Here is a 24,294-nt window from a genome sequence, read left to right as displayed (position 1 = left end):
GAGTCGAGGAAGAGGAGAGGAAGTGGGAGAGAGGCGAAGAGGAAGAACAGGAATATAAGAGAAAACCAAAGGTGGAAGGGGAAAAGAAGGAAGCATAGAGAAGGAGGAGGAGAAGAGAAGAAGATGTGAAAGAGAGGAGGAAGAGTAAATAAAAAAAGGAAGATAAAACGACTGAGAGAGGAAGTAGTAGAGAAGAATAGAATAAGAGAAGTAGAAGAAACAAGGAGGAAGAAGGGAAGAAAATAAGAAGAGGAGAAATACAATAAATAAAAGAGTAAAAGACAAGGGAATGTTTTTTTTTAGATATATATAAAATCAATAATTATGTGAAGTTCCATAGAAATTTATTCTTTTCGACTAAACACATTAAGGCATTGTTTGTTTGTTTGTTTGTTTGTTTGTTTGTATGTTAGTATATTGTGTGTGTTTGTTTTTGTGTGTTATGGACCTGCAGTAAACAAAGAAAGAAAGAGAGAAAAAGATTAAATTAAAAGAACAAGTTAAATGTAGAATAGATAGAACGAAAGAAAGAGAGACAGAGAAAGAAAGAAACGAGGAGGGTACAGAGGGGGAGGAGGGAGATGGTGGTAGAGCCTGGAAAAGGTCAGGAACCTCCCTTTTCCAGCACACCCCCCTCCCTCTTACTACAACTACCACCACCACCACCACCACTTAAACTACTATCACAACACCCCCTCCCCACCCCCCCTCCTCCCACCACCAAGTCAATGCGAATCCTCAGGGGCTTCCACTCGAACCACAAGAACCCACCTCCCCCCTCCCCACTTAGCTCCACCCCCCTCACCCCTCCCCTTAGCTACACCCCCTCACCTCTCTCACTTAGCTCCACCCCTCACCTCTCCCACTTAGCTCCACCCCTCACCTCTCCCCACTCTAGCTCCACCCTCTCCCTCCCCACTTAGCCACCCCTCTCCCTCCCCACTTAGCTACACCCCTCACCTCTCCCACTCAACTCCACCCATCACACCCCTACCCTCGGCACCACCCATAACCCCCACCCCTTAACTTCACCCATTACCCCTCCCTTAACTCCACCCATCACCCCCTCCTCCCCTCTGGCAGTGTTCCAACTTGGATACCATAAAAGGCGGCCAGAGATGCGGCCATTTTTTTTTAATATATAATTTTTTTGTTTGTATAGGCGTGGGTGTGAGAAAGTGTGAAAATATTGAAGATAGTGAGAGAATATTGAGAAAGCTAGAGCGAGGATTGGTCATACAGTGGAGCTGACGTGGGGATTTGCTTTAAGTTCTCTCTCTCTCTCTCTCATAGCTCTTATTTACATTCTCACAGCCAATATTATAACCAATACTATGACAAGTACAACTTAGTCTCGTCTGAAATATATTTGCTTATTTAACCTGGCGAGTAAATCCTTGGTTGGTACCTGTGTGTGTGTGTGTGTGTGTGCATGAGAGGGTTTTGATGTGTGTGTGTGTGCATAAGAGGGTTTTGATGTGTGTGTGTGTGCATGAGAGGGTTTTGATGTGTACACCCCTAAGGAGGTTTTATGACTGGAGGCTTGTGGCCTAGCATGGGCAGGGATACACTGAAGCCAACCATCCCACCCAGGACTCTACAATAGTCAGACTGCCTTCACTCACTAGGTTTTTTACTTTTAATACACGAGTCACAGAACACAAGTCGACAGTTGTCTTTTTCAGTCGTCGTGTTTTCCGAGACTTCACAAGTTTTTCCTCTAATTTCCTCTTCATTACTTTCGATGGCGAGTTTGTTAAATTAGCTTCAAGGTGATTTTCTGCTACAGTAAGAGTGGATGCTGCAGCTTCAGGTGGAGAAGGTTCACAAACAGTCCGAGTTCTGGGGAGCTTCTTATTCTGTGTATTAGTCTTTATCTGTAGGTGAGCTGGGAAGGCCTCAAATATACTAGGTGCAGCATTTTCTCGTATTCTGACACAAGACAAAGAAGTCCTGTCAAAATCTTCAGGGGCAAAATGCTTAGAACAGAGACGTGCTTGTTTGCCTGGTGTGTAATTGTGTCTTCGTAGAGCCAAAAGCCATTTTTGCCTTCTGCTCGGGTCCTTCGGCAGCCTGGGAAAAAGATTAATATCGAGATGTAATATTAATCCTTTTTCATCCCAGGTGTGTATATAAGAAAGATCTTCCTGTTTACTATCAAGCACAATTGTTCTGGGAAGCAAACTTAAAATTTAACTTACTGGTGAAATGTAATAGACGGATTGGACTTCTTGTTAGCCCTTTCATTGCACCCAAATGCAATACAACTGGTAGGCATTGCAGAATACCCGATCACTGCTGGGTAAATACAGCAGCCACAACCTCTAACACTCACTGTTGAGTTAGTACTGACCATGTTGATAGTGAGGAGAGCAGCAGCCTACAACAAGATGGCCGCCAGTCTGGTCGCTGACGTCACCACACACCACCATCTTAACAGAACCAAGCAGTACATACTATGATAGTCCTGACACACACATATAAATGGTCTTTGACTGGTAACAATGAACTCTGGTTGTATCTATTAATAAAATGAATCGTGATATAAACAATTATTATCAACTCTTACCTGGGCATCTCTTGAATGATGAGGCTTTTCAAGTGTTCTGGGATTTGGCCAACGGAAGTTAACCTTTTGTCTAACAGTATCAGTTGTAAGAGGTACTACTGATGACGGAGGTTCACCAGAAACAGTGGGTGGGGTGTGGTCTCTCTCCCTGGCACATTTCCTTGTCTTTGAGGTCTTTTCCTTCAGGTCAAATATACAAGGCACTACTCCTTCTCTTAGACGAATTTGTGCCAGAGAGGTTCTATCAATATCCTGTTCACGGAAGTGTTGTGAGCATAAGCGTGAGTATTTATTTGGTATAAAGTTGTTGCGTCTCATCGCCCGAACCCATTCTTCACGAAGCTCCTTTGCCTTTGGAAAACTGTAAAAAGTTTACAAGACATGAAGGAACTAATGATTCCTTAAGTGGTATAGTTATTAGGTCTTTATTGACACAGTGAATGTTATTGTTGTTATGAAACTTATTCCAACTCCACAACAAACCACTGTCTTAGCTCCCTCCCACCTACATAAACTTTGCAATAATTTTGTTCACTATAAACGGGTCAAGTTATACAATCCTGGATTTTTACTGTATTTATGGTACGTTTGATATGAGCTTAATTATTATGTTACCCGTATTACCATTATTTAACTCAAAAGTCATATAAATAAAGGATACGTCCCCTAGTCAACAAATTAGCTCCACAAGTTACTTGCCAGTGAAATCTGATGGAAGGATTGAGCTTATTAAACCTGGCCGTACACCCTCGTGCGGCACAAGATACAGGCATTGTTAGACAGTGGGCCTCAAGACTGAAAGAGCCTGAAAGAATTCTAACGGTTTTGACACTGGCACCACCCAGGAGGCACTGTGAGCCTGACTGTCCTCTCAGCCGCCACCACCCGGACGGTTTGCCAATAACAACATGGTCGCCATGAGCTGGTGACGCCGTCTCCTCTCCTCCTTCATGCACTCTCACACGACTCTTGTTTTGTGTGTTTGTTACGCTGGAGTGCATCTTCCATGTGTGTATGTGCGTCAGTACACACACACACAAGAGCGTATTTGAGCAACAGTAAGCTGAATACATTAATTAGGTTGAAATATTAACTCGGAGGCAACTCAGGCTGATGCTGTTTGCTGCCATTCGGTGCACGGTTGTTCGTCCAAGGCCAAGGAGCCAACCCGCGTGACATGAACGATGCCTTCTGGGAAACGTTCTGTTGTGAGAAACATTTACATTGTGGAAAACATATTGTGAGGCAACGTTGCATTTAGAAAACGTTCTTAGCCACTATATGGAAGTAAGTGTAGGTGGGTGACGGTGCAGGTGGGTGACGGTGCAGGTGGGTGACGGTGTAGGTGGGTGACGGTGTAGGTGGGTGACGGTGTAGGTGGGTGTACAGTATTTTCGTTACTCCACATTACCTTAGACCTCTGCTCAACAGTCCTATGTTTATATTTATGGCTAAAGGAGAGGCGTTTCTTCCGCCCAGATGGCAGGTTCAGATTCTGGAGTCGATGCTGAATGGTACGTTCTGAGACGTTTCCGAGGAGATCAGGGTGAGCTTTCTTCAGTTCAGCTGCAGATTTGCGTGAGCTTCTCAGTACATCACGCCTCAAAAGGGTGTCTGTGTCTGGGGTGGTCTTGCGAGGGCGTCCAGTGCGTGGTTTACTGGCGGGAAGCTGGCCAGGTGGCAGGTGGCGAGCAGCAGCTTTGAGGCGGTGGAGCGTTGCAATACCACGGCCTGTACGCCGTACTATTTCAACCAATGGAACCTTTTCTTCCATTAAAGTGAGGATTCTAATCTTCTCCTCTGCGGACAAATTAGTCACAGGCATGATGAGTAACAGTACACTGTAAGATCCAAGGGGCAGCACATAATATGTCCAGTAAATACTCCCCTCATAAAAGCTGTACCAACTGTACACCATAAACACCAGACCGATGCTCAAGCTCAGGAGAGTTGCCAGTAGCCGATTATGTCAATAACAGACGTGATAGTTGAGTCTCCGCAAAATGTTTTGATGGTGTTTTAATGTTTTACTGGCAGCCAAGTATATCAAGACTTTTGCGGTGACTGAAGGTGGGCGGGTGTGTTGGTGGGTGGATGGGTGTGTTGGTGGGTGGATGGGTGTAGGTGTAGGGGGTGGGTGTGTGTGTGTGTGTAGGTGTAGATGGGTGGGTGTAGGTGGGTGGGTGTGTGTGTTGGTGGGTGTGTTGGTGGGTGCATGTATGTATAGGTGGATATGTGTGTGCAGGTGTAGGTGGGTGGAGTGCATGATTCGGCTACAGGTGAGTGAGGTCTAATTAGTACTAACCATTTTCAATTTACATACAAATTACATGACTAATATTCTCTCTCACACACATCAAAATTTAACAATTTATATATATTCTGTACAAGTGTATACAAAAGGTAATACCAGTAACGTTTTTCCTAATCGTCGGCTTAGTAATAATAATAATAATTAACTGTTTATTAAGATAACATGGCATCCGAAGGCTGAAAATATACAATGAACAGAGGTGATAGGTTACATATAAGAACATAAGAACATAAGAATGGAGGAAACTGCAGCGGGCCTATTGGCCCATACTGGGCAGTCCCGTTTACACCCAACCCCTGTTCATATAAGCATCCAACCAATGTTTGAAGCAATTCAGCGTATTCGAGTTAATGATGATATTTGGTAACTTGTTCCATTCATCCACTACTCTGTTTCCAAACCAGTGTTTACCTATTTGACGCCTAAATCTAAATTTGTCTAATTTAAAACCATTGTTACGAGTTCGCTCCTGGTTGGATAGTTTGAGTACCTTTGTAATGTCCCCTTTGTTTAGCCCTGACTTCCACTTATACACCTCTATCAGGTCGCCCCTCGCTCTACGTCTCTCGAGGGAGTGCAAATTAAGATGCTTTAACCTGTCTCTATACTCAAGGTTCCTAATGCCAGGGATTAGTCTTGTCATTCTCCTCTGAATTCTTTCCAATGATTCTATATCCATCCTGTAATACGGTGACCAGAACTGAACTGCATAATCCAGGTGTGGTCTCACAAGCGCAAGATACAGTTTTAGGATGACCTCGCTAGTCTTGTAACTAACACTCCTTTGTATGAACCCAAGTACTTTATTAGCCTTGTTACGAGCAAAAACACATTGTTTACTTTGCTTAAGGTTCCTACTTATCATTACTCCTAAATCTCTCTCGCAGTCTGATTTCTCTATGGCATCTTTGTTCATCTGGTAACTGGTTTCCCTGTTTACATCTCCTATACTGAGTACTTTACATTCGTCCACGTTGAATTTCATCTGCCATTTTTCAGACCATTCGAAAAATTTGTTTAGATCTTCCTGTAGTTTTGCGGAGTCCTCGTCAGATTTAATAACACGTCCTATTTTAGTGTCATCAGCAAATTTACTTATGTTGCTGTCTATGCCGATATCTATGTCGTTTATGTATATAATAAATAATAATGGTCCAAGTACTGAGCCTTGGGGAACTCCACTTGTGACGTTGCTCCAATGGGACTTAGTGCCGTTAATGCTCACTCTCTGTTTCCTGTCCTGTGACCACGCCCTAATCCATTTAAGGATGTTATCTTTGATACCATGTGCTTCTACCTTTCTAATTAGTCTTTCGTGGGGGACTCTGTCGAAGGCTTTGCTAAAGTCGAGATATTCCACATCATAATTGTGCCCCTCGTCCACCGATTCGAAAACTGATGAAAAGAATGTTAATAGATTAGTTAGACAAGAACGTCCGCTTGTGAAGCCATGCTGGGAATCATTGATGAATCTGTGCTTCTCCAGGTGATTTCGTATATGGCGGCAGCGGGGAGTGGGTCACTTGACTGGCAAAAACTTTCAATACAAAACTATAATAAACAAAGAGTCAACATATAGATTAACTATAGATCTGGTAATGTTTGAGCTGGACTTGTAAACATTCTTGTGTCCTGATGTTGGCGCCCATGTCTGGATGGCCGTTGCGTCCTACCTGGGTGTTAATCCAGTACCTCACTACAGCTGCAGATGTACCACTTGGTCGGGTAGGTCCTCTAGCTCGCACAGGGTGTTGGAGATGGTTCTTGTTCCTCATGTGATGTAGTTAGGAATTCATAATTCCTCACCTGAGTGGAGTAGGGAGTCCTCATTTCTCTCCTGGTGTAGTTAGGAGCCTTTCTTGGCTTATCATCCAGTGTTGGTGGTGGTGAGTGTACGGTGGACAGGGTGTGTCTGGTCCGTGTGTGAGTGTGCGCGCGCGTGCATAGACAATAAGTCCATCATTGTGCAACATCACCCTCACCCCCCCCCCGTTCCCTTCCCTTGAGAGACCTACACATGCAGGTGTATACGCGACATAATCCTCACTTGTACACACGGAGCACAGGTAACAGGCACACACATGCTCTTATATACAAACATACGAAGATGAATTCTCGCTGTAGACCCAACAAACAACAGTACGTTCGTACATGCATGTACACACGTCCATTTGTTGACATGGCCATATATATATTATTTATACTCTCATATACACACAACGCTGACTTATATGAACACACACACACACACACACACTCACTCTGTCCGCCGCGCACCTTAAACATAAACACTGCATTGACGGCTGCTGTAAGAAACTATGCGCACCTCTGCCCAGTTAAGGTGACGCTGGGCGCATGGGGCAGGTGGAGAACCTTGAACCATGGATGACCTGCGTAGAGCCCCGAGGTGTGTGTGTGTGTGTGTGTGTGTGTGTGTGTAAGTAGTGCGTGTGTAGGTGTGTTAGTTTTGTCTTGTGTTAAGTGAACGTATCTAGTTGACGTAGAGTCTCGGTTGAGATTTTGTCACCATTTCTGGAAGGTGATTTCATTGTCTCTCTCTCTCTCCGTCAACACCCAGTTAGGTGTTTCTCTCTCCGTCAACACCCAGTTAGGTGTTTCTCTCTCCGTCAACACCCAGTTAGGTGTTTCTCTCTCCGTCAACACCCAGTTAGGTGTTTCTCTCCGTCAACACCCAGTTAGGTGTTTCTCTCTCCGTCAACACCCAGTTAGGTGTTTCTCTCCCCGTCAACACCCAGTTAGGTGTTTCTCTCCCCGTCAACACCCAGTTAGGTGTTTCTCTCTCCTTCAACACCCAGTTAGGTGTTTCTCTCTCCTTCAACACCCAGTTAGGTGTTTCTCTCCCCTTCAACACCCAGTTAGGTGTTTCTCTCTCCTTCAACACCCAGTTAGGTGTTCTCTCCCCGTCAACACCAGTTAGGTGTTTCTCTCACATTCAACACCCAGTTAGGTGTTTCTCTCTCCTTCAACTTACCCAGTTAGGTGTTTCTCTCTCCAGCACCCAGTTAGGTGTTTCTCTCCGTCAACGGTGTTTCTCTCTCCGTCAACACCCAGTTAGGTGTTTCTCTCTCCTTCAACACCCAGTTAGGTGTTTCTCTCTCCGTCAACACCCAGTTAGGTGTTTCTCTCCCCTTCAACACCCAGTTAGGTGTTTCTCTCTCCTTCAACACCCAGTTAGGTGTTTCTCTCTCCGTCAACACCCAATCAGGTGTTTCTCTCTCCGTCAACACCCAACAAGGTGTTTCTCTCTCCTTCAACACCCAGTTAGGTGTTTCTCTCCCCGTCAACACCCAGTTAGGTGTTTCTCTCTCCTTCAACACCCAGTTAGGTGTTTCTCTCTCCATCAACACCCAGTTGGGTGTTTCTCCTCCATCAACTTACCCAATCAGGTGTTTCTCTCTCCGTCAACACCCAACAAGGTGTTTCTCTCTCCTTCAACACCCAGTTAGAGTGTTTCTCTCTCCTTCCAACACCCAGTTGGGTGTTCTCTCCCCCGTCAACACAGTTAGGTGTTTCTCTCCCCCGTCAACACCCAGTTAGGTGTTTCTCTACTCGTCAACACCCAATCAGGTGTTCTCTCTCCATCAACACCCAACAAAGGTGTTTCTCTCTCCTTCAATACTTTGTAATTTGAATGTTTTTCCCGTCAACGCACCCAGTTAGGTGTTTCTCTCCCCTTCAACACCCAGTTAGGTGTTTCTCTCTCCGTCAACACCCAATCAGGTGTTTCTCTCTCCGTCAACACCCAGTTAGGTGTTTCTCTCTCCTTCAACACCCAGTTAGGTGTTTCTCTCTCCTTCAACACCCAGTTAGGTGTTTCTCTCCCCGTCAACACCCAGTTAGGTGTTTCTCTCTCCGTCAACACCCAGTTAGGTGTTTCTCTCTCCGTCAACACCCAGTTAGGAACACTCTTGTATCTTTAACTACGAGATATGTTGTCTTTACACACACACAATAATATATAACTAGTTCAACTCTTATCTTTTCTCTTTCTATATATATTAATAATGTTTTTTTTTACTTTTTTATTCGTAGTGTCATAAATACTTAACCACAATAGAGAAATTCTCTAGTTGTTATTGTGTTTTTTACGTGACCGAGGAGTAAAAATTAACACTCGACATGCATTAACACTTATAATTCCAGTTCGCAGTCGCGGTTTTTACGTGTTTTATTGTCGTTATTTTTTTCCTTTGTTCTTGTTTCTTTCAGGGTACAGACAGTTGAATTATATAAACACAGACATTCAGTATATATATATATATATATATATATATATATATATATATATATATATATATATATATATATATATATATATATATATATATATATATATATATATACTCATAAAAACATATCGACTCTCATTCAGACACATACACATCCATTTTCTCTTTTCCGCGCGCGCGCGCGCGCGTGTGTGTGTGTGTGTGTGTGTGTGTGTGTGTGTGTGTACGGAGATAATTGGCCTTGAATTTCAAGGTCCCAGTAAGGGCGGTGTCGTCTTGAAGGTGTACAGCATCACGCCCCCTCCCAGTGTTAGGGGCAACTCGCTCCCACGGACTGTTTCACCCCATTAAAGTTCGCTGAGTATGATGATGATAATAATGATGATGATGATGATAATAATAATTATAATAGTAATAATATAATAATAATAAAATACTATTACCACTGCTACTACTACTACTACTACTACTAATAATAATAATAATAATAATAATAATAACCATGAATTTAAATCGCTTCTGTATATAACCAGGAAATAATATAGATTATCCTGTACACAACCCAAAATTGATGTAAATTCTCTTTTCTGTAATCCTGACTTAATATTACGTATCCTTTATTATACCTTTAAATTCTCCCTAGTTTATCTTTTTGTGGTTATCTCTATCTTTCTGTTTCTCTCCTAGTTTATCTTACTGTGGCAGTTACAACCTGTTTGAGGAAATGTGGGTCATTGTTAGCGGTTTGAAGCAGGTTCTCTGCAACTTCTGCACGAAATTCCTTTTGCTCTCGTGACAGGAGTCGTGGAACGAATTTTGCCGCCACTCGTTTTATGCCAAGATCCTGCGTCAAAATCTCTGAAACACAAGTCCGTGGAATCCCTAGATCTTCTTCTAATTCTCGCACTGTCAATCGCCGATTTTCATTGATTACAGCCCGCACACGTTCAACATTTTCGGGTGTTCTGCTTGTTGAAGGCCTTCCAGAACGTGGATCACTTTCAACTGATTCCCGGCCATCTTTGAAGCGTTTGTACCACAATTTTATCTGGGCTTCACTCATTGAATCATCCCCGAAAGCCTTCTTAATCATTCGAATAGTTTCCGCAGACGAATATTCAAGTTTGTAACAAGACTTGATGCAGATTCGCTGATCTACTCGCTCGGTCATTGTGAATGCGACGGTCACACAGTACCCAAGCTCACTCAACGGCGTATGCCCGGCAACTGAGTTGTCCCACGGGAGTGTGGCTGTTCAGGCATGCGCAGTAAGGTCCTCTCTGAGTGGCTGCCAAGTTACATCAAGGCCGTGTGACCAGTTCTCACACTATTCACAATGGCTGGATACTTTCCGGACAGACCTCTACAGTATCACGCTCCCTCCCAGTGTTAGGGGCAACTAGCTCCTAGGACTGTTTCATCCCATTAAAGTTCGCTGAGTATGATGATGATAATGATAATGATGATGATAATAATAAATATAATAGTAATAATATAATAATAATAAAATACTATTACCACTGCTACTACTACTACTACTACTACTACTACTACTAATAATAATAATAATAATAATAATAATAATAATAACAACCATGAATTTAAATCTCTTCTCCTGTGTATAACCAGGAAATGATATAGATTATCCTGTACACAACCCTAAATTGATGTAAATTCTCTTTTCTGTAATCCTGACTTAACATTACGTATCCTTTATTATACCTTTAAATTCTCCCTTGTATGTAACTCTGAATTACTACCAGTTCACCTGTTCATAACCTTAAGTATATAAACTCTTGTACATAACACTGAATTAACGTAAATTCACCTCTACACAACCTTCAAAACCCAACTACGTAACAGGGAATTGTGTTGATTAATTAAGTAAATAAGTAAGTTAGGCAATTAGGCAAAGGTAAAGCCAACTAATTAATTCCTGGACTAACTTGCTAAATACGTCAGAGGTGAAGGAAGGAATGCAGGTAGGAACAGAGATAGACTATGTGGTGTCAATACTGATCTATTTTCTGATAATTAATTCGTAAAACAAATAAGAACGAATGAGTCTTTGTAATTTTTTTTTTTGTTCTTTTAACATAATTCGATAAATGGGATTAATTTTATGTACAGTAGCTAAAACAACTATCTGTACAGGTGGGGGTCGATAAGCTCCGAAATTTGACGTGTCTAGTGACAGCCTTCATATACCAATATTTATCGTCTATGGTCTCATATTGTTTTCCTACAAAGTATGCACAGATAGTGGTTTTAGCTACTGGTGTACAGTCGCTTGCATTATTACCTGGTACAGTGGCTGGCACGTTTTGTGAGATGTGGCACCACTGTGGGATGTTACGACTCAATCCCACGACCCTCAACACCACTACGACTCCTCCCCACGACCCCCAACACCACTACGACTCCTCCCCACGACCCCCAACATCACTACGACCCCCCCACCCCACGATCCTCAACACCACTATGACCCCCAACAATACTTCACCGCTGCTGTTAATTAGACCAGCCAGAAATCCTAAGTTGAGGGGACTAATTACTCTCTCTTAGTAATTACTTCACCGCGCTAATGATGTCAAAGTTTCAGTGGGATGAGGCACGAGGTGGGAGTTCCTATAAGTTTTAAGGATTCAGTGGGACACAGCACCCAACTCCTCATAAAGATGTACCGGGTATACTATTGTCTACTCAAGAGGCCTATATATAAAAGTACATATATAAAAAAACTGAAACAAAATACAACAAAAAAGCCCGACATACTAATTGGTCAATATACAATAAGCCCAACATCCTCAGCTTCTTGTGAAAATACTTGTAATCCTGCTGGCCATTTTGCAAAAAAGGCTCAAATACATTATTGTAGAAGACTAGACAGAAACATAGTGGTAGCGGCCCCCAGGTAGAGACTGGTGCAGCTAGTGGTGGTAGTGAGCTTGGTGATGACCCATTGTTACCAATACTGGACCCGGGAATTCATACTATTGGAGACAACTGGTCACAGACTTCCGTACACTGCTCTGTCTCAGCTGACACTTCTCACAGGTTATTTGTTCTTGGTTAATGTTGGTATAAATCTCTCCAGTTGCCATGACAGTTCTGCCTCTCTGCACGATGAGCAACATGGATCACGTGAACACATATTCACCACATACGAACCTCAGATGAGTTCCCTTCTTGAAGCTGTTACACCGTCGTACATTTAACTCTGTCTTCCAGGATGTCATGTTTCCGTAACATACGGTAGTCCTCCCGAGTCTTCTTCACGTTAGGTTGTTGAAGTTCAGTCAAACGATTATGTTCGTACTCCTCTCTTGGCACCAAACTCGAGGAATTTGCTACTTTATTCTGCTTCCCCACCACTATGTTCCTTCCGTAATAATCTACAATAATGTATTTGGTCTTTTTGCAAAATGGCCAGCAGGATTACAAATATTTTCACATAAAGGCCATAATGCTGTTTTGTTTTTATGAATTGGCCAGACACTTAGTGTCATTTTGTAAAAAGGCCGCAACATCTACAAGTGGATCCAAATGTATAATAATTCTCACATACATCTACATACATAGTTACATACATACATACATACATACATACATACATACATACATACATAGTTACATACATTACCAAGGAATTACAATATGGTGGAAAAATCGTTTTAATATGTACTCCAACCTCCTCCAATCCTTACCTTTTTTTCTTTTTTTTTGTAGGGAAAGGAGGGTGAAGGAAGTTATAGTTCGGAAATTGAAGAAATTCAGGAGGAGGTAAGAGAGGGCGGGCTGACCGCCTAGCTAAGCTAATAATGTGTTTGGGTTGTGTCATGGGTTAGTTATTGTCTGCCGGTACAGGCACTAGACAGCCTACCCTGTCCCATATATGGGTGTTTTAAGGGCTTTATTTCATATTCCGCCGACCCTACTGGCGGATGCTGGTCTAGGGAGGTTGTCTATTGCCTGGCCGTGTAGATCGGGGGTGGTAATGGACCTTTTGAGATTTCGTAGCTTTTTGGGAACCATGTATGGCTGTTGTCGTTATCTGGTGGGAGTCTTTGAAGGAGTTCTTGCTCTGATCGTTCTATCTTTTGCCAGATTCTGCTGGCCATCACCTCCCCAACCCCCTAACCTCCCAGCCGGACCCCTCCCCCCCAGGTAGCCACCGACACTGCCTCTGGGGTTTTGTTGTGGCCGCGCTGTACACAGACACTACAGACAGACAGACAGACACACACACCCCGAGGACTGACTGACCGGTTACTAACCTCATACCTCACCCCAGCTCAACCTCACACAACCCCCACAACAACATCTGGTACTAACACAACCTCAGACGTTTAATTTATCTGTCTGTGTCTGTCTGTTTAGCTGTCTATATATCAGTCACTCTGTCTGTCAGTCTGTGTATCAAGGTAGTCAGGCAGCCGTGTTGGATAAAGGTCAAATGGTTAGTAAAAAGGTCACCTTAGTTAAGACTTGGGAGGGTCAGTCATACGTCTTGTACCTCGGGCCCAGCAGTGGTGGTGGTTGTTGTTGTTGATTGATGTGGTGGTTGTTGTTGTTGTTGTTTGATGTGGTTGTTGTTGTTTGCTGTGGTTGTTATTGTTTACTGTGATTGTTGTTGTTTGTGATTTTTTTTGTTTATTGTGACTGTTGTTTTTGTTTGAGCTGGTTATTGTTATTATATTATTCTTGTGTTTGTTGTTGTAACGCTTGTTTTTTCGCGTTTAAATGTTTTACTGGTGAGAGAGAGAAGAGAGAGAGAGAGAGAGAGAGAGAGAGAGAGAGAGGCAGGGAAGTCAATAGTGAAAGAAAGAGGAACCCTATGAGACGACAACATTTCCATTTAGTCCTCTCTCTCTCTCCTCGCAACAGAAGATAACACAACCCCCCCCACCCCCTCCCTCCTTCTCTCCTTGGACTTGAGTCAGCCTCACTTGCAGGGGGTATCTCAGTGGGGTGGGTGGGTGGGAATGCAAGTCACTGCCCGCTGTCTAGTCATGTGCCCTATGACACGACACAGTGGTTTATGACACGTAACCGGTTTAAGACACATGACAGTAGTTTATGACACCTCCTCCTTCTCTTACTTCCTCCTCTCTTCTCCTTTGTCGTCTCCTTCCTTCCATCATCTCTCCTTCACCCCTTCCTCCTTCCCTCCCTCTCCTTTCCTACTCCATCTTCCTCCTCTCTCTCTCCTTTCCTACTCTCTCTCTCTCTCTCCTTTCGTACTCTCTCTCTCTCTCTCTCTCTCTCTCTCTCTCTCATTGAGGTCGAGGGCCGCGAATACTCTGCTCAGTCAGGTATGTAACGCCTTCATCTCTTGTCAGGAGGAGGAGGAGGTAGTGGGGGTGGGGGAGGAGGAGGAGGAGGATGAGGAGGTAGTGAGGAGAATGGGGAGGATGAGAATTAGAGAGACGGGAGAGGGAGAGGAGGAGGAGGAGGAGGGGTAGGGAGACTTAAGGGTGGGGCAGTGATAAACACGGTGAGAGAGAGAGAGAGAGGGGAGGGACAGGGCGCTTTGCCAAGAAGAGAGAGGGGAGAGGAGGGGGAGGGGGGTTGAACAAGGTGTGGGAAGAGGGGAAGAAGTGAGAGGAGGAGCAGGAGGATTTGGGGGAGGGTAGTCTGGGGGGAGAAAGATGGGGTGGAGAGAGAGAGAGCGTGCGTGTGTGTGTGTACAGAATTGCATTTGTGTGTACGTTTTTGTCACATTGGATAAATTATCATTCTCTCTCTCATATATCAACTCCCTACTGCAATAAGACTTAACTACAATAATTAAACTTTAACACCCCAGACTCCCCCCCTACCCCCCATCTCCACCCCCGCTACACACACTAGTCATGTTTATTTATAAGTGCATCCTTCCCCTCCCACCCACCTTCCCCCCCCCTCCTTATTTACCTTCTTCTATACCCCTTGACCTCTCCCTAATTATGTTTAGTTATCTCTATCTCTGTTTCTTACCCTCATATGTCTTCTCGTTTATCCCTTATCTCCTCCTTTCAGCCCCCCCCCCTGGTCTAACCTTACCTTTGACCAGTCCTCAGCAGTTCTGTTCTCGTATTTCTTGGCCAATTCCAGCCTTTGTTTCATCATCCTGGGGATCAGCAGCGGCTTCTTGGCAGGAGGCCGGGAGAGGAGGCACAGCTCCTGCAAGCGATTCTGGATGGTCCGCTCAGAAACGTTCCCCAGTACACTTGGATGGGCTTTCTTAATCTCAGCTGCCGACTTTCGGGGAATTTTGAGTACTTCACGCTTTAGAAGTTCATCAGTTGCCTTTGTGGTCTTCCTAGGGCGACCTGGAATGGGTTTTCTGGGTGGAACGTCTGAGTCAGGGCAGGCAGCAGCTGCTGATTTGAGTCGCTTGACTGTTGCTATACCATGTCCTGTACTTCTTGCTATTTCTACTAAAGACACATTTTGACCAATCAAAGTTAATATTTTGGTCTTCTCCACATCACTCAAGTACTTCCCAGGCATCTTGGCTAACGTCAGGCCGAAATAAAACACCACAAACACGATAGGAAGGCAACAAACACACAATATTATTATCCAGGTGGAGCACCAAGAGGAAAACCCCTCTTTCGGCCAGAGCTCAGCGAGCACTGGCGGTTCTATGCCACTCTCTCAATGGCTCGTATACACTCGGTGTATGGTTGAGAACGAAGAAAACCCTGATACGTTTTTCTCGGTCTCAAGGAGAGGGGGACGTATCTGGGTTTTCTTTTTGCGGAGACTTGTCTCTGTCTCTTTCTCTCTTCCTTTCCTTCTGTTCCTCTCTTCTTCCAAGTCTCACAACAACTACTATAACATTCTCACATACATTTAACAAGAGCGACACAGAAATACTTGGTCGTCAGTCGGCCTTAAAGGTGTGGTGGTGGTCAGGTCGATGCTGTGTACATCCTCCCTCAATTATATTTCAACTCACGCTGAGCAGAGCTCCGAGTGGTGGCGGAGTGGTACCAAAAGTTTATGGACAAGATATCGTACTGGTCAATGGAATTATGAAGGCACGTAATGTGAGCTATACTGAAAGAGATTCGTTTATTAAACATAAGACAGAAATAAAATAGAAAGGTTGAATATAAGAATCTGAGAGCAATTTTGAAGTTAATTTAAGACGTTGTTAAGACAACTAAAGAATAGCCCCATCCCAATTTATTTCTTGTGATGTGATTAATCACCCAAACGTTACCAAATGGGTAGGTTTAGTTAGATTAAATATTCAGGTTAGAATAGCTTTAGGGTGCTAAATCATCAGGTAAAAAACGGGGGTTCCTGATCTTCATGAGAGGATCACCTGAAGAATCTCCACCCCAGCTTATTTCACCTAAAAAGTAACCACTCTAATACTGTTTGGGAGGGAGGGGTGAGGTTAATATAGGTAAGGTAAAGATCAGAGCCATATACTGTTTCTAAGTCCCAGTCACCATATTCCTTGCAGAATATAATCCTATTCACCTTCTGCCTCTTCGTCAGTAGTGGTTTGCGCCGGCCATAACAGCTCCTAAAACCGAGGTCACCACCGGTAATGACTCGGTGAAGCAGGTCATCTCCAGCTTCTCTTTCCAAGAGGTCTGAGCAAATTTCAACTCTTTGTTTATGTTCATCACTGAGATTTTTCGGCACCATTTTGGCACAAACTTTTCTCATGTTCAAATTTCAGTCAAAACCTTTCAAACTATTTCCCTGTCAATAGACCTCGTATGTATATATATGTATATATATATATATATATATATATATATATATATATATATATATATATATATATATATATATATATATATAAAATGAGTGACATTTACATACTCGTTTAGCAGTAGTTATGGGCTCTAAGCAATTTACATATCTCTTCCTGGGAAGTTTGCCCGACTTCGGAGTTGATGTCGTGAACACAAACAGTGTAGGAATAGCATTTGACTTGAGTCGTTTCAGTCCGTCAGCTCTTCCAGATTCGTACTGGTTCTCATCAAAATGGTCCTGATGAGAATAGAAACATTGGAGACTAAGCAAAAGGAAAAGTCATTTACCGAGTTATACTTAGTTATTTTTCGTAAATAATGTTCTTTATATCACATGGAGCCACAAGTGACACTGTCAATAAGAACTAATTTTGTACAAGTACATAAGGTAAAAATTACCAACTTACCGAGCATATGTATGAATGATCGTGAGCTCTCCAGTTCTCGCGTCTGACTTTAATTTCCCACTGTCGGCGTGTCTCTGGGAAATCTGTGGTGTTCTACCCATCCCAGGTTGGACAGCACATCCTACAGCTACACAGCAAACCATATTAAGGCCATACTCCTCAGTCACTGCTAATTAATATGGTAAACTGAACCGCCTGCTTTTCTTTCAATGAGGATGTGACTTCGAGGTAAGTGAGTCACTAAGGCAACACCGCGTGAGGGATGGAGGCAAGATGGGGCCTCGCGGACACCTGACCTGAACGGACCAATCACGCTCGACCTGTTTGAAACCCAGGTTGGCCAAATTGGGTAAGGTTAGGTTAGACTAGGCTAGGTAAAGTTTAACAGGCTAGGTAAGGTTAGGTCTCTTACATCATCAGTTACGGGATCTATGCATCGTATGATCCTTTAAAAATCCAGCGGGAGGTAGAGTGAACTCCCGCGACACAGCGATGTGAGGTCAGGAGAACGAGACTATTCTTAGCGGTGTAAATGTCAGTGTTACGGGGAGGGAGAGACTGAGGGAGGGCGGGAGGTAGTAGAGGGAGGCCAAGGTTGGTGAGGGGAGGGCTGGGAGGGGGGGGGAGGTCTGCTGGTGTTGTGGTGACAGAGTGAACAGTCAAGACCATCGTGATTCATTCTTTAATTATTCGTAAGTCAGAATCTTTTCCCCTTATAACCACGAGATGTTAACCTAACCTAACCTAACCTAACCATTTGGCTGACTGATGATATAGATAAGCTACGTGACTGTTCTAATAGTGCATAGGTGTCAAACGGGAGACTATTTACTTAAGGCATAGTGCTAATAACCCCAGCGAGAGAGAGAGAGAGAGAGAGAGAGAGGCGATACAAGTGTTGAGTCTTTAAAGAAAATCATTTTAGTGTATCTGTAGCATTTGTAAAGAATTTAAATTGGTAAAAAAAAATAACTGCAGGTTGTAAATTACACACACACACACATCCACACACACACACACACACACACATCCACACACAAGAGCTCAGGCATGCTAGACCACGTTGGCCAGATACACGTAAATAAGGTCGATCATCCCAGCATCTACTGTTGAGACTCTGCACCTTACAGTTCTACCCCACAGAAGGTCGCCTGATCAACCACCCCCTATCCTCCATCTCCCCCCACCCTGCATTACGTCATTATTTCCGGTTAAATATCATCAGTGTAGTTTTCTGTATTTTTATTCGTTTTTCTTTACGTATGTTTAACCTGGGAAAGATGCAAGTAGTGCAGATACAAGTTTCATGTTCTGTTAAGAATGGTCTGGTGTTTGTAATTCGGGTTTGGCTTTAAAAAAAAGGAATTCCTTCACATGTGTTTGTGGGTCCGTGATGCAACGACCTTTAAGCCTAATATGGTGGTTGACAGTCCCCCCCCCCCACACAGCGGTGATGTAAACGCGAGTGGGGTACAGTAGTAATTATTACTTCATATACACAAATGTTTTAATAATAGTAGTAGTAGTAGTAGTAGTAGTAGTAGTAGCAGCAGTACACATAATTTAATTCCACCTACAGGATCTAAACAACTTGTACGAGAAGGTCCCGGACGAAAGAGCATCATCACCAGCCACACACAATCACTAAATGCCATTGGGGTAACGTCACTAGTGGAGTACCCCAAGGCTCAGTACTTGGACCATTACTATTTATTATATACATAAACGACATAGATATCGGCGTAGACAGCAACATAAGTACATTTGTTAAAGACACTAAAATAGGACGTGTAATTAAATCTGACGAGGACTCCACAAAATTACAGGGCGATCTAAACAAATGGCAGATGATATTTAACGTGGAGAAATGTAAAGTACTCAACCTAGGAGATGTAAATAGAGAAACTAGCTATCAGATAAACAACAGTGATATATAGAGAAATCCAACTGTAGAAAGACATAGGGTTAATGATATGTAGGAACCTTAAACTAAGGCAGCAAGGTTAACGAGGTACTTCAATACAGTTTTTATTTGGCATCACCTTATTTGAAGACGTGGTTGTCCCTCCAACACTATGGGGGGCGAAGATGGTCGGTACAGCGTTCCATCTCAACCTCTTCTTCCCATCCGCTCGTCCGTGCTCGAGTTGGTCCTGGTCAAAATGTTCCTGGAAAGAGAAATAACTATTGAGTATATTTATTTATGCTAATGACTTAACCTAATTGTATTATATTATACAATTAGCTATATTTATCTGTTACTATTATTTTACAACCATATTTTTCTTACTGGAAATGTAATCTGGAGGTCACACTTCATGCGTCGAGACACAGTCCTAATAGAGACATTGCCAAGTATCATCGGGTTATTTTCCTTCACTTGTCGAGCTGAAACACGATGATTATCCTCTAACTGCTTTTTGACAATGTTCAGAGCTCTTAGAGACGTCTTGCGTGGTCGGCCTGTGGATTTCTTTTTGGTTGGTACCAAGGCGCCGCCATTTTCCCTGTACCTTTTCACCCAACGTTGGACTTGCCTCAGGCTGACATATGTCTCCTCAGCGATATCTGCATTACTTTTGCCGGCCTTATGTAATGCTGTTATGGCAACGATTTGGTCATGTGTGACCTTAATTTTAGGGCTCATGTTACTGGGTGGGGCAGGACCTCCAACACCATGTATCTCCGTACACCAGAGCTAGACAAGCACTGGAGAATGGAGATGTACCCTGAGGCTTCCCTGCCAGACCTACGACAAAACGACAAACATTGTGGCCAACACAGCCAGACCCCTCCTGTTGTTTTTAGCCAAAATGTTTGTCGCTGCCCTCTCGGCGTTAAAACTATTGACGAGTACTGTAATAAGTGAATGATGACTTGGTTTAACATAGTTTACAGTACACCCAATAAACACAACTACAATTCAGTGTAATTTTAAACAATTGATACGTTGCATATTTCATATATTTTAGTCAAAATAATTATTCAAAAATACTGGTAATGAAGTAGAAGGGAGAGTGTAGTGTGAGACTGCCCAGTATCTTCCACTATTACTGGCCACCATCTGCTTCTCTCTCCCGAGTATTATTCACCCCAAGGAAGAGGAAGCATCTGGTCAAGTGTTTAACAGTGCTGTACTGTAAGGCCCATATAGCTTACCCGACACAATAATACTGATTGTGTGGCTTTCCATCCTGGACGACCGACTTTACTCTCCCACAATTTCCTTCTCTCGGGATCTGCTGGGAATCTGTGCATCTTAAATCCCCGGTCAGATCTATTTGTGCACCCTGCGGCACAACAACCCGTCATAATGTAGAGAAAAATCACTCTACACCCGTCCAAAGCAACGGTCACACGGTAACTGATGCCGGGCCTTGCGGGCTGCAGGACTCAGTGTGTGCGGAGTGAAACAAAATGGCGGCTGCCCAGTGATCATGTTATCTGTTTTTCCAGGACCCTCCATCTCCTGTCGCGCCTCCCAGTAAATAGGGACTTTAGGTTAGGTTAAACTAGATAGGTTAGGTTAGGTTGGTTAGGCGAGTTGTTCTGTGGGTCTCATAGCCCAGCCAAAGGTCAACTCTTGTGTGGATCACTGTGACCTATACTAGACCAGATCCACCACCACTACCACCACCCCTTCACCATTACCACTACCACCACAACTACCACTCTACCCATCACAACTACCACCACCCCTTCACCATTACCACTACCACCACAACTACCACTCTACCCATCACAACTACCACCACCCTACCCTTCACCATTACCACTACCATCACCACCCACCACAACTAGCACCACCCTACCCACCACCACTGTCACTACAACCACCATCACCACCATCACCACAGTGTTTAAAAAGCTCGCTGTGTACATCTCTCTCTCTCTCTCTCTCTCTCTCTCTCTCTCTCTCAGTAACCCTGCCAGAGTTTGTCGCTTCACAGACCTCACTCATCGTTTGGTTGTTTTGATTGTATTTTGTTTTGTATTTCCGTTATGTATGTATTGTTAGTACAGTATAATTATATCCTTTTCCAATCATACACAACTAACAATTGGCTTTATCTATCACCCACACACACACACACACACATATTGTCAAGAAACTAGTCCAATTGACGCCACATTCCTCAACCTTCCGTCAGTACAGCAGCTTAACTCATAATTCAGTTAGCCAGGTCACGACCCCACAGTGTGAGGCGAGGACTAGTATGGTAAATGATAAAGTTTGTTGACTCTTTTAGTTGATTAGTTTGAGCTTGTGTTTTTATTCTTAACACACACACACACACACACACACACAGTAAACATGACGACGTGTTCTTGATGAATTCCTCCAGCTCCTGCAAGATTAAGTCACATACAGGGTTATAAAATATTTGATGTTGGTCTTATTATTGTTCTTCGTGTTAATTAATTCATCATCATTATAATTATATCTCGTAATAATTTTTTAAACATTCCACAACAACGGGAAATATAACATTGAGTTATATTTAAAGTGTAATATGTTATATGTTGAGAAGAGGCCAAACGGACCAGAACTTCGTAAGCGCCCCCCGCCCCCCAGAAAACGTGGTTCAAGTTTTGGAAAACGTAACACACTACACTACACTACAGTATATCTCTTGAACTAATTGTGATGGTGCGATCAATCTTAAGCTTACGTAACCAGGATTATGTTGTTATAATCAGTTAATAACAATCTTGTCAGGATTATTAGTAATGGTGAAAAAGATCATAACTTTAGCAATTTAGAGGCAAAAAATGATGTACGTATTGGAAATATAGATATGGTACCACAAACAAAATATTGTATTTGTAAAATAATGTCACACACACCCTGCCAGCCTTCACACTCACGATGTTGTTGATGGGCGTATGGCGCCCACGTTTGTCACTCGTGGGCGTCCCAGTGAAGGTGAGCTTCTTCACTGTGTTGGACACCCTGCCTTTACCCAGCCCGTGCATGGCGCAGAACCCCGTCTTGCACACCTGTACCTTCATGTCGTTGTACTGCACGTGGTAAAGTACTGTGCTGCTCCTCCTGCTGACTTCCTGCTTCGTCCTCTTCCGCTTGATAGGGACGACATCAACAAGACGTTGGATGTACGCGTTTTGGAGGCCATAGTCGCCTATTTCCCAGAAAGCCTTAAAAATTGTGTCCACACCTGCCATGGTGACCTTTTCGAAGCACCCATCCCGACATGGGGCTCCGAGAACACGTGCAGCAACAGGTTTCTTGGAAAACCTGCTCTCATAAGCCTCACCCTTGTTCCTCCTCTCCTTCGCCACGTGCTTTTTCCATTCAGCCTCATTCCTGGCTCTCTTCTTCCCACGAGAGGGGCCACCTTCCTCCACGTCACCCCAAACACTATCATAACTAAGATCACTCATGGTTAAGCACGTCAAAACGGACACAGCCATCGATACTCAGCGTAAAAAACACGAAGTAATAATCCAAGTTTATATCATGCCGAGCAGAGCAGAAGGTAAGACTGACACTTCCGTGTGAGGAGGCGACCGCTGCTTAATTGGCGGGAAAGGCACGTGACTCGTGCTCTCATTGGCTGAGAGAGTAAGCAGTATTGACCGGGGTGGCGCTTACCAAGTTATGGTCCACGTAGTGTCGTACGTCTGAGGGCCAACAAGGCTCTGTAAAGGCATCAGTCATCAAATCATCTTTCCACGCTTGACAACGCTTAGACAAATTTAAAAAATAACCTTTCTATTTTTTATATAAAAATCAAGTGACTAAGATAGTTAAGTTAAATATTATGTTCCTTGTAGTTGTTGTGATGGATAACATTTTGTTTTTGTTAGTGTCATTGATTACAATTATTATTTGAAGGACTCTCTCTCTCTCTCTCTCTCTCTCTCTCTCTCTCTCTCTCTCTCTCTCTCTCTCTCTCTCTCTCTCTCAGGCTCAGAAACATCCACTCAGAGGCTTAAAGAGATTCACCTCTCCAAAAGAATAAGAAAATTATTGAATAGCAGAGAGAATCAGTCCTTATATACAATGACATGTGGAATAAACCCTGCCACCCAAAGTGAAATAATAATAATAAGACATCTAAAACACACACACACACACACACACACACACACACCTGGCCTAGACTCTGAAGCTTCCAATCTGGGTGATCCTTGAACATTGCCAACACATTCCTACACTCCACAATACACACACACACACACACACACACACACGCACACACACACGCACACACACACACATCCATGGTTAAAACTGATTCGCTAGTGAGGTCACCTGTAGTCACGGTACACAAGGGCAGAAGGAAGGGAGGGGAGGTGTCAGCTACAGGCCAGTTGTCCCCACTCGTCATAACCCTAAGGAACTCTTCAAATTGGAAACAAAGTAATTCGTATAACTTTAAAAAAATTGTGTGTCTACCCCCCCCCCCCATACCGCGCCAAAAGTTTTACGAGCGTCGCCATGGTAACGGTTCGCGCCATAATAACATAAGAAAATAAGGAGTTGCAATAGGCTGGTTGGCCTGTGCATGGCAGCTCCTGTCGAGAGTTACTACCACTCTATCATTTATAAATCTATCTAGCCTCCTTTTAAAACTTTCCAGACATTAATTCATGGTAACATTATTGTTATTGTTATTATTATTATTATTATTATTATTATTTTATTAATATCATTGTTATTATTATTAGTTTGTCTCTTGTTTCAGCCTCCACCACACATGACGTTATGCTGCAGTACACAAGGTTAGTGTATCACCAACCTTATATTATTCTCTTGGGACTCGAGTATATTTGTGTGTTAATGATATTATTATTATACCTCCCCCAGAAAATGTATTGCTGTCGTATAAATGATATGAGAACAACTAGGACAGTACAGGTGTATATAAATAATATACATAGAGAGTACAGGTGTATACAAACATTGTAGTGAGGAGCTAACCTAAACCTAACCTAACCAAACCCTCAAAGAGTATCAAGGTAATAA

The 24,294-nt window shown here is 43.2% G+C and overlaps 1 protein-coding gene and 1 long non-coding RNA gene across 2 annotated transcripts in view; one reads left to right on the top strand and one right to left on the bottom strand.

The window, feature by feature from the left end:
* The window catches only part of LOC121863028, a 44,196-nt gene extending 20,145 nt beyond the window's left edge, over positions 1-24,051 (top strand). The window contains exon 3 of the long non-coding RNA XR_006088302.1: positions 24,014-24,051. This is a non-coding gene — a long non-coding RNA (uncharacterized LOC121863028). The remainder of the gene's footprint in view (positions 1-24,013) is intronic.
* Positions 1-24,294, bottom strand: part of LOC121863017 — a 71,808-nt gene that overhangs the window by 6,492 nt on the left and 41,022 nt on the right. Inside the window, exon 2 of the mRNA XM_042361478.1 lies at positions 19,346-19,471. Within this exon, the coding sequence (XP_042217412.1) occupies positions 19,346-19,471 (126 nt within the window). The remainder of the gene's footprint in view (positions 1-19,345; positions 19,472-24,294) is intronic.

Source organism: Homarus americanus, unplaced genomic scaffold (assembly GCF_018991925.1).
Source record: "Homarus americanus isolate GMGI-L3 unplaced genomic scaffold, GMGI_Hamer_2.0 scaffold40248, whole genome shotgun sequence".
NCBI lineage: Eukaryota > Metazoa > Arthropoda > Malacostraca > Decapoda > Nephropidae > Homarus > Homarus americanus.
The sequence above is the reverse complement of the archived record's forward strand: the minus strand, read 5'-3'. Positions and strand labels throughout refer to the sequence as shown.